General features: G+C 44.7%; 1 protein-coding gene across 1 annotated transcript; it reads right to left on the reverse strand.

Moving 5' to 3' along the window:
* Nucleotides 1-8,525: 8,525 nt before the first annotated feature.
* Nucleotides 8,526-14,200, reverse strand: BNIP1 (BCL2 interacting protein 1). The gene is made up of 6 exons (XM_069868917.1): nt 14,114-14,200; nt 13,924-14,016; nt 13,006-13,097; nt 12,441-12,542; nt 11,612-11,730; nt 8,526-9,557 (listed from the first exon to the last, which is right to left on the reverse strand). Exons 1-6 carry the CDS (start codon nt 14,195-14,197, stop codon nt 9,361-9,363), a joined length of 687 nt encoding a protein of 228 aa, XP_069725018.1. The 5' UTR covers nt 14,198-14,200; the 3' UTR covers nt 8,526-9,360.
* Between the last annotated feature and the right edge of the window lie 427 nt (nt 14,201-14,627).

Genomic DNA, 14,627 nt, shown 5'->3' on the forward strand with positions numbered 1-14,627 from the left:
AGTTAGTGAAATTGTGACAAATGTTACTTGTGTTTTTGCTTCAGCTACTTTGATATCTCATCTCTGACATGTAAACAAACAGCAATAACATTATGAAGTGCAGCATTTGCAATTTCATACCCAAATGAAGAGAAGCAAAAGCTTTTAGGAACACATCTCAGAAAGAAATTCTTCGTTTAATCCAAATGTACGGAATTTACATACATGTAACAGATCATTTTTATATATATATAGATACACACAAGATATATAATAACATACAGAGGAGGGAAAGGGTCACCTCTCTTGAAAACATCCAGTATTTGCTATTATCAGGCAGAGGACAGGAGGCCAACCGGATCAATAGACTTACTCAATATAGAAAAATCTTATCTTCATTTGGGACTAGCTTGCCATAATGTCAGCACCTTGATGCCACTGACAGAGTTATCTGCCAGCAGCAATAACTGTTTGGTAGTGGGGTGACACCTATGAAAAGCCAATGACCCAAACAGGAAAACTTTGTCCCACTGTCCATTTTGAAGATAAAGGGAAAACGACCCACGCCTCCTTGTCTTTGGGTATTTATAGGGACTATGAAATAACACTTTGCAGTCCGCATGGGTTTTGGATTCAAATCTTCATTCCCGTTGGGATGATGCAAACCAAAGAACTTGCGGGTACAACAAGACCAGAGCCCTAGAGGGGTCAGGTCCGAAAGCGTCCCTGGATGTGATACTTAGCCATCGCATTGTTGAAAAGAAGACAGCAAAAAGCTTTCATGTTGTTCTATATATATGTGGTTCTATCTATAGGGCCTGGTGTGCACTGATCCCCAAGGGGACGTTCTCCCTGCCTGCCCTTTGGGCGCTTATCGCGGGACCAGAGGGACACACGCAGCATTATCACCAGGCCAGGCTCAGAGCAGCCGAGTGGCATTTTCCTTTCATGCAGCCACTGACACCAACTGTAGGGCAAAGCTCTCCCCAGCGCTGCGGCACAGCCCGCCACCCCGCCTGGCAGCCTCTAAAAGCGGGAGATAAGCGGGATACCCGAGTCAGCTCTGATGTTGCAGCCGGAGACAAAGGTCAGGAGCGATAACATCTGATCAGTCTCACATTGCAAGGTTAAAAATAAAAGGAAGCCCAAGTGGAACAGAGAGACCACGGTGGTCTAAGGTACGGCAAGACGTCACAGCACCCCAGGGAGAAACCTTCACCAGATTCTCTTCTCACAACTCCTAACAAATGATGTTTAACAACTTTGCATGGCTACATGAGTCTCATGATCCAACCATCACTTCAGCACCCAAGACATTGCCTTGAGGCAGACACATGGCCATGATCACTCCGGCTCTTGCTCTACAGGAGCACCCGTGGTTCATGATGGAACCATGCGATTCTCCTCAACACCACGTGTGCCCAGGAAGGCCAGGCTGGGTCCTTCTTGCTTACACGGAGCAAGTGTGAACCCAGTAGGTGAGGACATAACCAGGCAGAGAAAAACTGGCAGATGCAAATTCTCCAAGGTTGTGATTTTGGCACTTAATACTTACACGACATCATGACATTAAGAGCAAACCCCAAGCCAGAGGCAAATAAAATTGGAAGCTGCTTCTTTTTGAAGCATTCTACAGGGCTCACATTTAATGTGCTTGTTTGCTACTGTGAAGACCGTATCTCTGCTTGTGTAGAATTTGAGACTTTACACGATCACATGGTGCCATAAGCCAAGAGTTTATTCCACATATTGCTCGCATTGGTGGGACCAGCGCCCCCAGCCCAGGGCGCAGAGGAGGGACTTCAGCCTGGAAATCAGTGCTGCTTCACTGCACTTAACCAAGTGCGTTTATGTGAAGACACACAGACGCAACTTGGTAGTGTTTTCCAGTGACTTTGCAGAAGTGTGAAAGGACTCTGCACGGGTGGACGAGGTGCTGAGGGATATGGTTTAGTGTTTGGTAGGAACGGTTGGACTCGGTGATCCGGTGGGTCTCTTCCAACCTGGTTATTCTGTGATTCTGTGACTCTAATATTAATCAGATGTGCCGTGTCTCTGCTTACTTGAGACATCAGTGTGTGCCACCAAAAGGACCAAGCCCTAAACCCAATTAAGTCAATAAAGATTTCCAGTTCCTTCCTGTAGCTTTCTTTATCTGGGAGAGGCTCAGATCTTCAAGTCACAGTTACAGTGCACCAGCACATCCAGAGCACCCCTCTTGATGCACCATCCAAATAAATTAGCACAAGCTCTTCCATCACATTCCTGTGAGAGAACTGAAGCCGCGGCTCAGTAGGACTGTTACCTCGTTGCACAGAGCAGCCAAGATGCTATTTATACCATTTTACATAAGCAGCAGATAACAATAAAGTTTAGTTTATTCAGTGTAACTGCCTCAGACTGAACAAGCCTGCAGTCAGCTGTGGGGACAGACACCTGTGTTAAGCCAGTCCACAAACAGCTTTAGAACACGATAGGATGATGCAAGAGCCCCTAGATGCATTTTGTGCAGCTGAAAACCCGATGGCACAACAGGACAGATACAGAGATAGCAGATGGAGCAATAACTGGTTACATGACTCCCAGTTGCAATTAGTCCCCTAGTCAAAGATCCCAGCACAGCCTGCAAGCAGAACACCACTTTTCAGGAATGGCTCATGCCTGATGGACTGGCAGCTTGGGAAGCATTTATGCAGTGAATATTTGATGTGAGCATGGACATTCACAGTATACTGGGCAACTGGGAAGATAAAGATGATACTGCTCTAGGTACCACAGCAGCTAGTTATACTGTTTACGCAACATAAATTTGAAGTGATGGGATTTAACATTTGTTTTCAGGAAGCACTGGCATTTTAATTTTTTTTCCCCTACCAAGCTTCAAGCAATGCAGCACACAGCAGAGAAAGATAGGAAGCCTGACTTATCTACCTGTGAACATTCTAGGTTCAATTAAACCTTCTTATTTCTTTATAGATAACAACAAATCCTGCAGCCATCAAACCTTGGCAAGATTACATCATTATGAACTGATCCCATTATTCCTTAGCAAGTGTACCTTAAGATGTACACGACTGAGAAATATTCAATATCATCAACTGCTGCATTAGAAGAAAGAACTAAATGCTGTACTAAAATTTAAAGTACAAATACAAGCTCTTTCCACCTCTTTAAGATGAAAGTATTTCTCAAGTAATGTGAAAGTAACATATCTAAAAGTACAAATAAGGACTGAATAGGGGCCAAGAGAGCTGTGGCTGTTCAGCCCATGGGAGAGGGGGCTTCTTATCAAGGGGGAGGGGATCTTATCCATCTATATAAATACCTGAAGGGAGGGTTCATAGAGGAAGGAGCCAGCCTCTTTCCAGCGGTGCCCACTGACAGCAGGACCAGAAACAACGGACACTAACTGAAACAGAGGAGTTTCTGTCAGAACCTCAGGAGAGGTTTTTACTATAAGGGTGATTAAGTGCTGGAGCAGGCTGCCCAAGGAGGTTGTAGAGTCTCCATTCTTGGAGATACTCAAAACCACCTGGACACAGTCTTGGGCAACAGATCTAGCTGACCCTGCTTGAGCAGCAGCTCGGCTCAGATGACTTCCAGAGTTCCCCACCAACCTCAACTGGTTTGCGACTCTTGAGAAACACAGGTAACCAGGGAAACTGGACAATAGCAGAGAAAATTCTCACCCTTATTAAAAGGGCTAAGTTGTCAAGCAAGGCTCTTGTTCTCCTTCAGAGAAAGGACTGCATCAATCTTGCAGCAATTAGAAAAAAAATCCATTGCAGGATACTTGCATTATATGGCAGAGCATCCTGGTCAGCCCGTGCCGCAGCTGCCACTCTGCTCCGGCAGCACTGAACGCACTCGGTTGTGGTACAGAGACTATTCAGAGAATGGTTATCACACCTTCACAGGAGAGAAACAGAGCCAATGCTCAGGCACCAATTACATGAAAGGCTCCATGCACTTTGCAGCAATATGGACTCACAAAGACACTGCATCTCACTAAAATATTTGCTTAAGACTTATCTTCTGGTGGAATCACATCATTACAAACAGGGAGGCAAAGCAATAGTAGGCTGCTTTCCCACCCCTTCCAAGGAGCCCCACATATTTGCAGACAAGTATGCACATGCCCCCTGGATATTCTCAGTCCCCAAAGATTCCAGCCTGACTTGCCTGGCTTGCTCTGGACCACTTGGCATGCGATAGCAGCCGCGCACATTTGGCAGAGACATTTTTAGAAACTTCCAAGCTATGAATTCACCTTTCCATTTTGGTAAAGCTAGTTACGTGGAAAGCATTTCAAAAGCAGAACTACAAATACACTTCATTTCTCCTCAATTCTTGGGGTGGGCAAGAGAAATAATAACATTACACTCTTATTTTACCAGAGAGAATTACCCTGTAATATTTCTGCATTTGTTGATGCCATCACCATTTAGAAAATAATTACAAGCAGAATAAAATCAGTCTTTTCGGCACGGTTAGGCTGAATATTAAAACTGTTCTTTCCCTCAGTTGCGTGTTTTATTGGAGTCACTAAAAGGTGGCTTTCCTTGAAGCATGCATCTAACTAAATGCTTACAGGAAGAGACCTTTATGTCGCAGGTTTCAGGGACATAATGGGGAGATGGCCACAACCCCAGCTATGGCAACGCAGACACCCCACAGGCACCTGCTCCTGCCCACAGACTTTCCACCGTGGCCACGTATGAATGGAGACCAAGATCATGTTTACATCCACAGCCTGGTAACCACATGCTGGCAATACTGCTAAATATCCAACAGCTCTGTCTGGCTCCTGACACACCAAGGATCAACTTCCAGGCATTTTCCTCCTTTCCATAGGTGGTCAGGAAAAGCATACTGATCTCTGAAGGCTGGACTTCAGAGACAGGAGCTGACACCAACTCTCACAAACTAGCAAGCTCTTTAATAAACAACATCTGAATCTGCTAAAGCATCAGAACTGCCCCATCCCGATCCCCAAGTGTCTCCAGCTGCACAGCACAACACCATCAGTCCTTAAAATGGCTTCAGCCCCCTTTGCTGGGAAGACACAGATAATTAACCACCACTCAGCCAATGAGGAGTTCATCAACCCATAGCTGCTTGATTGCTACCAGCTGCCTGTCTCAGCCCCTGAACCTCAAGGCAGGGAGATTTCAGTCTCTTTTTAAGCTTATAGTAGTTCTTTGCTCTTTGTTTTAAAGGAGCGCTATTCTTCGAAGGAAAAAAGTTTTTTACTGCAACTGTTCTACAGCAATGAACCCTGCTATCAACCTGCAGCAACCACATCTGATGCCCTCCACCAAGGGAGAAGGGTCCAGGTAGCAACAGGAGCACTCCTGTTTGCTCTCACTTGTGTATGAACCACCACAGAAATACATCCCATCTTGGTATGCTGGAAGCACACCTAAGCACCAGAATTAGTGGGGAGCTCAGGGTTCTTAAGTGGGTTTGAAACAGAGCTGAGCTGCCTGCACTCAGACACAGCAGCTTGCAAAGAAATAACCCTTCAGCACAGCCTTGAGCACATCTCCAAAGCCCTCTTCCTTTCTTACTTTAAAGCTTCTCAGATACCTTCTGCAGGTCTGGAGTTCCTGGTCTCAGGAAAGGTCCAACTTTCAGTCCCCAAAACACACCCGAGCCTAAATAGGCAGACGAACAGAGATCAGCCTTTTCTCACATCCCTGATGCATCTGCTACACTTGTCAGGGCAAACTCAGAGGCTGAAGCACCTAAGAAAATGCTACTCCCTTTCAGATAAATCGCTGTGGTATAGGTTTTTACCCTTCACAACATGACCTCAGGCACAGAGCAGAAGTAAGATGCCGACACACACCATTCTGCATGATTCAAACCTCACCTTGGGGTGGCCACCAGGACCACTGGGCCACTCAAAAGGCAGAACATACAAAAGTAAATTCCCCTGCAGGCACAGGAGAACTGCGCAGGCCCAACTTTCCACACTCCCTGAATAAACACTGCAAGTACCAGACAAAAAAAAGCCAAGTACAATCACTTCCTCCTCCCACAGTACCATTACAACTCAGTTATTCAAACAACGAGATAGAGAGACATACCTTTAAGCCAGAAACAAGTCCACAAGTTTCTAAGAGGGCAGACAGCATGCTGCAGTCTGGAGAGACGAAGTTTGAGCACACCCACAGTCCCCAGCTGTGGGCCATATAGGTTGATTGAGGACCCCACCCTGAAATCCCAGGAGAGCTCCAAGACACCTGCCACCAGCTCTATCTCTGCTCCGTCTCTGCAACCACCGAGCCAGGGTGCCTACTGAGACGTTACTTGGCCCCACATGCAAGAGATGGTGCTTCACCAAATCACCCTTCTTACCCCAAAGAGCAAATAACATTTATGTCACTATTTCTGCTGATTATTCGTTTCCAGGCCTGTGGTGCACCAGGAGCCTGGATGCTTTCTGGCTGCCTACAGAAGGAAGCAGTTCAAGTACCAAGTGCTGCAGATTGACCCCTCACATCCCGGGAATATTTTCTCCCCTTTGCTCTCCCAAAAGGCCCAGTTGTCCTTGATATTTTTTCACTTATTCTCCTTGCCTTGAAGGACTTCTACAGAGCAGGTAGGTATGTTTACAATAGGATTATTTTTTAATGAAAGGTGGATGCAACAGAAAACAAATGCCATAAGGAAGGTCCTTAACAGTTATTTTTTGCTCTGAAAGCGTTCAGGCAGGTCAAGGGCTGAAAGCTAATATTTCAGTAAGAAGAGAACGAGCAAAACCCAAGACATTCAGCAATGGACTCTTTATTTTCCCTCAAACTGCTACATTACAATCACAGTCCAAAAAGATCCTGCCCTTAAAACAATCTTTACCGTGCTCCTCAGCACTGTGAGAAAGCCAGTGTTTTTTTAAGGTTGATCTATGTTCTGACAGGAACACATAGCAAAGATAAACCCCATGAAACTTCCTGCAGACAGTCGCACTGCATCGCTGCTTACAGCAGGGCTCTTGCCTCTGCTTAGTGTCTCAGTATCTCAGAGGTTAGCAACAACCTATTTTTATACTGCATCCACATGAGGGAGGAAATACTGAGGCAGTCAGCGTTCGACCACCTGGAGGTGCCCTGTTTCAGAAAGACAATACTGGTTTTGAGCTAGCTGGAAAAATAAAGCAGCACTGCTGCAGCTGGCCGAGGAGCAGCAAGGAGTTTGTAAAGAGAATTTTATTGACTGCTCTAAAGTTCGATAAAATGGCACCACACTGTTGATTTGTAAGCTAGGAACTGCTACACATCCATTCATTTGAAATGTATATATGATCTAAATAATCTTCATGTCTTCAATATTATTTGTATCTAAAGCCATATTTTCCAAGACTGGGGGACAGGTGGATATGTTTTTATCACCCTTTGTATGTTTGTACAGAGGGGCACAGGGATAGGCTGGCTCCAGAGGGAGCCTGATGGGTGTGAATGCAACAGCCACTATTGCAGAGCTGGATGAAACTTGCTTCATCATGACCCCAAAGTGCAGCCTACACAACACTCTCCTTGGTTAGCAGCCTGCACATCGGAAGACTTCTTCCAAAGCAAGGCTTTTATTATTATTAAAAGCAAACACGCACTGACTTTGTGCAATGTTTTCTTTTTGAGTAATTTCTCTCTTATTCAAAAATAAAGCATGCACATTATCAATTTATTTCAACCTATGTGTGATTCTGTCTCTCAGGAAAGGCTCTTAGGAATGCTGCACTGAAATACAACAAATAAATGATATGGAAAAAGCCACATCCAGTCTATCTAGTCTGCCTATTACAGGACTTACAAGGTAAAAAACCGCTCCCAACTCCCATGCAGTAGTGCCCTCTGCGGGATGTACCAATCCAAGTGCAGAGGTTTCCACATCCCTTCCTGCTATCCCGGGAATAAAGGCTCAGGTATCAGCTCTCCAGGCAAAGCCCTTGATTTTGAACTCGATGACATATTCCATCTTTTCTTGCTTAGGCATGTAACCATGCAGTCACCACTTCAACTTGCACACACCAGATTGGATTACCTCAACCTACCGCCACTTCTGTATTTAATCAAGCATCTGCAAGCACAAGGGTGAATTGTGACTACTGGTTAAGATCTAGTAAATGAATACTGCAATGACATGATAATTGCCCGGTCACTTCTCTCTTAACCTACTATTGAGAACTAACTACAAAGGTAACCCAGCCTCAAGTTTCACATAAACTTACAAACTGCAATTTGCCTGACATCATATTTCTTAATGATGTATGTAGCACTACCTTTTAAAAATGGTTCATTCCAACTACTAAATTAAGGCAGTATTTAACCATTCTGTGAAAATCTCCTAAACAGAATGTCAGCTATCCCACTGAGCTCCGAAGAAGCCATGAAACAATTTCCAAAGGGGAAGGCAACATCACTTTAAGAACATTGTAGTGCAGTTTTTGGTACTTCAAGGTACTACATGGAGTATGGCAGGTTGATGTTTACATCGTTAAAGCACATTAACCCTCATTACTAAAGCACAAAAGACAGGGAAGGTAATCATTGTAAAAGACTTTAATAACTGAGAAAAGATCAACTGTATGAGCAAGAAAAACTTTCAAAGGTAGAACTTGTCAGTATTTTGCAAATACCAAGTATTAATTGGAATTCTATAAAGAAAAAAAGCAAAAAGGTTTTTGATTTCAACCAATTTGCAATGTAATTCTCAAGTATATTGTGTGAATTAATAGCAACAACAGGCTCCTGGGCTCGCTTTGGATCAGAGCCCTCCCAAGGCCAGAGGAACAGAGCCAAACTGCATGTGTTGTCCTCCTAGGAAAAACAATCCATAAGCAACCACTGGGGTCAAGTATTATGTAGAATTTTTACAGTTAACTCAGGCTCTTTCAATCCATTAGACTTTCTTTTTAAATAAAACTCAGGTTACATGGATACAATAAATAGTGCATTAATGGAATGTATGCAAGTTTCTCTCTATCATCCTTCCTCTTAATCTCAGCACCTTACATACAGATGCTAAAGCAGCTTCCAGTCCAAGCCAAGGACAAAAGTTAATTTCAAGGCAAAACAAAGAGAGGTTGAAAGTTAAGATTGACACCTTTGAGTGTCCCATTTCTCAAGTGTTTGCCTGGTTCCTTAGACCTACTGATAAATTGGTGTTTCTTTCCACACCTTGATCTACCTGCTTCTCCCCATGTTCATTTAAGCTCTTCTTAGGCAGATCGCACGCTCCATGGAGACAGTATAAAGTCATGCCTGCTTTAATACCCTTTCAGCTATTGCAATATCCCTTTATTATTTTATTTTAAAGCCCTACCGTTATTATGCCATCTCTTTCTGATCGTTTGTAATAGTTCTGTTTAGCTTTGGAATTTCACAAAAACGGAAAGAGTCTTTTTTTCAAAATATAGAGCACTGTGGCCAGGAATAAGGCAAGGGCGAGAAAGATGAGCAGCTTGTCCGTCATTTCCCTGCGATTGTACTTTGTTATTAACTTTCTCCCCAGCTGAATTGTCCCAGACATAGACTTAAATTCTTCATTTGCTTCCAGGATGGTTCGTGAAGAATTGGCTGAAATTAAAAGAAAATAAAAAATTTCATCTGGTTGTGCTTCAAAATTACATGATAAAAGATAAAAGCATGCAATATTTGGCAATAAAGATAGTTCCTGTGAGACCCTCCTGGGTCAGACTGACTTATAAGCAAGACAAATAGAGACTGGGTTCTTGCAGAATCTTTCACAACTCGGTAGCCCTGATATGCTAAGGAAAAATGCAAAGCGAAATAATAGTACTGAACGGCTTACAGGCCCTAAATTCTGTTCCTGAATTTTTTATTTTTACATTACCTGATAAAATCCAGTTAACATTTTTCATGAACAAAATCAGTGCTACCTGAGAGCCTGCTGGAAGCAGAATGAGGAATGGTGCTAGAACCACCGATTTAAGAGAGAGAAGAAACCATCACTAGCAGCATCGCTAGCAGCATTAGGACAGATCAATATTTGAATGCATCAGCTGCACAGCTGAAACTGTTCCCCCAAGTCAGAGCAGTAAATCAGTGTGATTCTGATGGGGTTGCAAAGCATGAAAAAGCAGCATGCAGCAATATGAGATCCTTGATTAGGTCAAATAATTTAAACATTTTTTTCCTTTTTTCTGACAAACAGAATTCTCTGGGTTTTTTTGTTTTGTTTGTGTTTTTAATAAAAAAGAGAAAATCTACTGGAGAAGAAGTGTGTTGATTGGTCTCAACTAAAGATAGAATCTGAGAATAAGCCCAACAGCAAGATGGAACATTGTTCCCTTTCAACTCTTCTTTTCCTGTGAGAAAATGAAGGAGAAAGCAAACAAAAACCCAAACGTTCCGAACTCTTCAGCCTTCCTCCTTTCAAATTACCAAATGAACCCAACAGCGTACGAGTCCCCTTTTCCTTATATCAGACTGCACACCCTGTACAACTGTTTCCCAGTCTACACTGAACTGATGATGATTAGAGAAAGGTCAAACTCCAAGCATATTTTCTAGTTCAAAAAAACAAGCATAGCAGAAATAACTCTCTAATATTTTGCAAACTGTTACACCACATCTTAAAGAGGCTTTTTGACAAAAGTGAAATAGAAAACTTGTTTCCTGTCTTTACTGACAAAGCAGAGCTTCGCTGCTCCACAGCCTCATACGGGCGCTGCATGCAAGGAAAGGACTTGCTCAGAAGAAAGGAAATTCTAACGACTGATTCAGAATTTGCAGCTCAGTTTTGTAAATGACCTTTGATAGCTTTTCCCTTGGTGAACTCCAAGTGCTGCTCTGTCAGAAATAGGGTGACAAACTGGCTGCCAAACTTGTCTCTTTAATGGGAGAAGAAACACTACTTCTGCATAACCAAACTGCTCAGCTGCCACCCTCACATGGGGCCTGAAAACAAGGAGAGCAAAAGTTGCGTTATTTATCCTCATCTTTAAGCTGTTCTCTCTCCTGCTCAAAAGCACAGCTCGGAAGAGGCCCAGCCTTCATGAATCACCAGTTCTGACAGGTCAGTTGATTTATTGTCTTAGGAGTCTAAGCCAAAGAACTGGGTGAAATCTTGGTTTCACAGTCCCTGATGCACTGCTGACAGAGCAAGTGACCTCAGGTTCAAGTCACTTGATCTCCTTGTCTCTCAGCCGCCCCAGATGGAGACTGGGTGAAAACAGTTTGCCAGCTCTGCTACATTTCCTCTGTGTATGGACTTGTACCTACGCTTTTATTTGCTCTGCTGTTAACAAATGCATACCAGGACAGCAGCACAGAGTAACACCAAACACACACTCCCTGTGAACTCACACTGCTTTTACAAATGCTTTTATATAAAATTAAAACAAAAGCTTCTCATCCTGCCCCCTTTATCCTTGTTTACTCATAATCATGACACAGAAACTCTAGCAAACAACTCCAAACAAAGTCCACTATTATTTTCTGTTTATGTCCCATTGTTAGAAGAGTTCTGCTGGACATTCCTTCTCTCTACAACCTCCTTTCAGGTAGTTGTAGAAAGCAACAAGTTTGCCTCTTCCCATCCTAACAGAACCAGTGAAAAGTGCTTCAACCACCCAATCCATACCCAAACACCCCAATAACATCAGTACCTAGGGTTTGCACAGTCTCCTCACTCTGCTGGACTTGCTGTGACATCATCCTGCTAATGCCCATCAGGCTCTCCGTGATGTTACTTGCACTCTCTGCCAGACTCTCCTTTGTAGTCTTCCTGAAAAAGAAAGGAGAAAAGTAAAGCAGGAAGGGATATTATTATGTCTTTGTGTACTGTGGGTAAAATGCTGCTGCCAGGGAGCTTAAAACAGAGCTTGGCACCAAACACCTCTGCCAGTGTAAAAAAGACACAACTAGTTTTTACTACACGAAAAATTCAGATTATCTTCACTAAATAATATTCCGTGATTTTTTTTTTTAAGTCATGAGCCAAAACAATTGCTAGTGGCTCAGAATCTCACATGGGCCCATATCTCACCACTTACTCATTCATATCTGTACTTCACGAGTTGGTATGGAAGCCCTGATACCAAGAACCACTTTGCTATCCTGGGTATCTCATTTGTTGCTTCATTATACTAAATACGACAACTTTTCAATAAAAAAATTATATAAGCTTACGTCCAGTTTTGCATATAGAAACAGCTTGTATCGTCATCCATTAATTGTTTATTACCCTCACTGGAATTAACGTAGAAGATGGCCAGGAAAACTATGAAGGCTGACTTTTTTCCTTTTCCTCTTAGACATGCTAATGCCAAGAAAACTTAAGAGTTTAAATCTCCACAAAAGGTAAATGTACTCGTAAAAGAAAAGCTATGTTCCATATACAACTAACTTAAAAACACAATGTAATTTTCATTTAAAACTAGTGAATATAGTACACATTGTCTAACCCTCAGATCATACAGTGGGACGTTCCAATACCTTTGTCTTAAGGAGTCTCTTCCCTGCAGCAGCTGATCTTTCTCAGAGTTGTCAATAGCAATTTTGCAAGCTAGATTTGCCTTTCTCCAGGCTGCCTGATTGCTGAAATCACAAAAAGTACAATGTTCTAACATGATGGTAACACATTGCAAGTGAAAACAGTTTCACAAAGCAGTCACCACTGTGACCAATCACCCAGATCCGCACATGGACTTCTCTACGTTATACCGCAGAATAACAACACGCTGTCCTGTCATCTCTTCTCTTAAGCATATTGTTTATGGAGAAAAGGAAGAAGAAAGCTCTGCCAGCTACCAAATGAGTCTCTCGTCACCACTGAGATACCCAACCATGCAAAGGGGTAGATCACGCTTACAGTCATGACAAAAGAGGGGAAAGGAGACAGGAGTCCTGCCCCTTCCATCCTTGATTCTCTCTTGGTCTCTGGGAAAACAGCATCATGTTGGCAGTTGTGTTTGCAAAATGGAATGTGAAAGATGCCGCATAGAAGCCAGATTATCACTGGTTACCGGGACCTGTGTGCAGCACTGGCTGCCTGACCCACCTGAGCATTTGCTTCTTATGGTTTTCCACTTCCCGCAATAAGGCCTGTTTCTCCGACTCCTTATCCTGCTCCTTTGCCATCTGTTCCAGCTCCTTGGACAGCAACCGCAAACAAAAGAATCTGATCAAGGACTGCTGCCATTTGCACTCCCCACTCCCAGCCATGGAAGGAATACACAGAATCATGGAATTACTTGGTTGGAAAAGACCTTTGAGATCATTGAATCCAGCCCTACCCATCCACCACTAAACCTGGATTGTGTCCAGAGAAGAGAAACGCAGCTGGTGAAGGGGCTGGAGAACAGGTTTTATGAAGAACGGCTGAGAGCTGGGGTCGTTTAGCCTGGAGAAGAGGAGGCTGAGGGGGAGACCTCACTGCCCTCTACAACTACCTGAAAGGAGGCTGTAGAGAGGAGGGTGCTGGCCTCTTCTCCCAAGTGACAGGGGACAGGACAAGGGGCAATGGCCTCAAGCTCTGCCAGGGGAAGTTCAGACTAGATATGAGTTAAAAAATTTTCACAGAAGGAGTCATTGGGCACTGGCAGAGGCTGCCCAGGGAGGCGGTTAAGTCACCATCCCTGGATGGATTTAAAAGACGAGGTGCTCAGGGACATGGTTTAGCGGAGGATAGGAATGGTTGGACTCAATGATCCAAGAAGTCTTTTCCAACCTGGTGTTTCTATGATTCTAAGAAATTTATCCCTGTGAGGGGCCTACAGAAAAGCTGGGGAGGGACTTTTTACAAGGGCAGGAAGTGACAGGACGAGGGGGGACGGCTTTAAATTGGAGGAGGAGGATTTAGATCGGATATTAGGAAGATTCCCCAGGCTTGAGGGGGGACACGGAGGGACGGACTGACAGCGGCTCCCCAGGGGGATCAGGGCGAGTTGTCCCTCCCGCCCGTCCCGAGCTCCCGCACCTGGATGCGGCCGCGGAGCTGGCGGAATTTCTCCTTGACGGCGGCGTTGAGCTCGGCGAGGGCTCCCAGCGGGCCCGGGCACTCGCGGATGTCCTGCAACGACAGCGGGTGAGACAGGTTCCTCGCAAGCTCTGGCGCCGAGAGAGCCGGGGGGTGGGGACAACACACGCACACACACGCACCTACCTACCTGCACGGCCGCCTTGATCTCCAGGTCGAACCTGACGATCTCCTGGTGGCAGACCCGAACCGGCACGCTGGCGCCCGCCGCCATCTTGGGGGGAAGGGGGCGGGGAAGGAGGCGGGAAAAAAGAGGCGGGAAGGAGGCGCCCGCGCGCGCCCCCTGCGGGCTCCGAGCAGCCTCCCCCCGCCCCCCCAGTCATAGAATCATAGAATCACCAGGTTGGAAAAGACCCACCGGATCATCGAGTCCAACCGTTCCTATCAAACACTAAACCATGCCCCTCAGCACCTCGTCCACCCGTGCCTTAAACACCTCCAGGGAAGGTGAATCAACCCCCTCCCTGGGCAGCCTCTGTCAGTGCCCAATGACCCTTTCTGTGAAGAATTTTTTCCTAATGTCCAGCCTGAACCTCCCCTGGCGGAGCTTGGGGCCATTCCCTCTTGTCCTGTCCCCTGTCACTTGGGAGAAGAGCCCAGCACCCTCCTCTCTACAACCTCCTTTCAGGTAGTTGTAGAGAGCA

This window comes from Phaenicophaeus curvirostris, chromosome 15, assembly GCF_032191515.1.
Source record: "Phaenicophaeus curvirostris isolate KB17595 chromosome 15, BPBGC_Pcur_1.0, whole genome shotgun sequence".
NCBI classification, from domain to species: domain Eukaryota; kingdom Metazoa; phylum Chordata; class Aves; order Cuculiformes; family Cuculidae; genus Phaenicophaeus; species Phaenicophaeus curvirostris.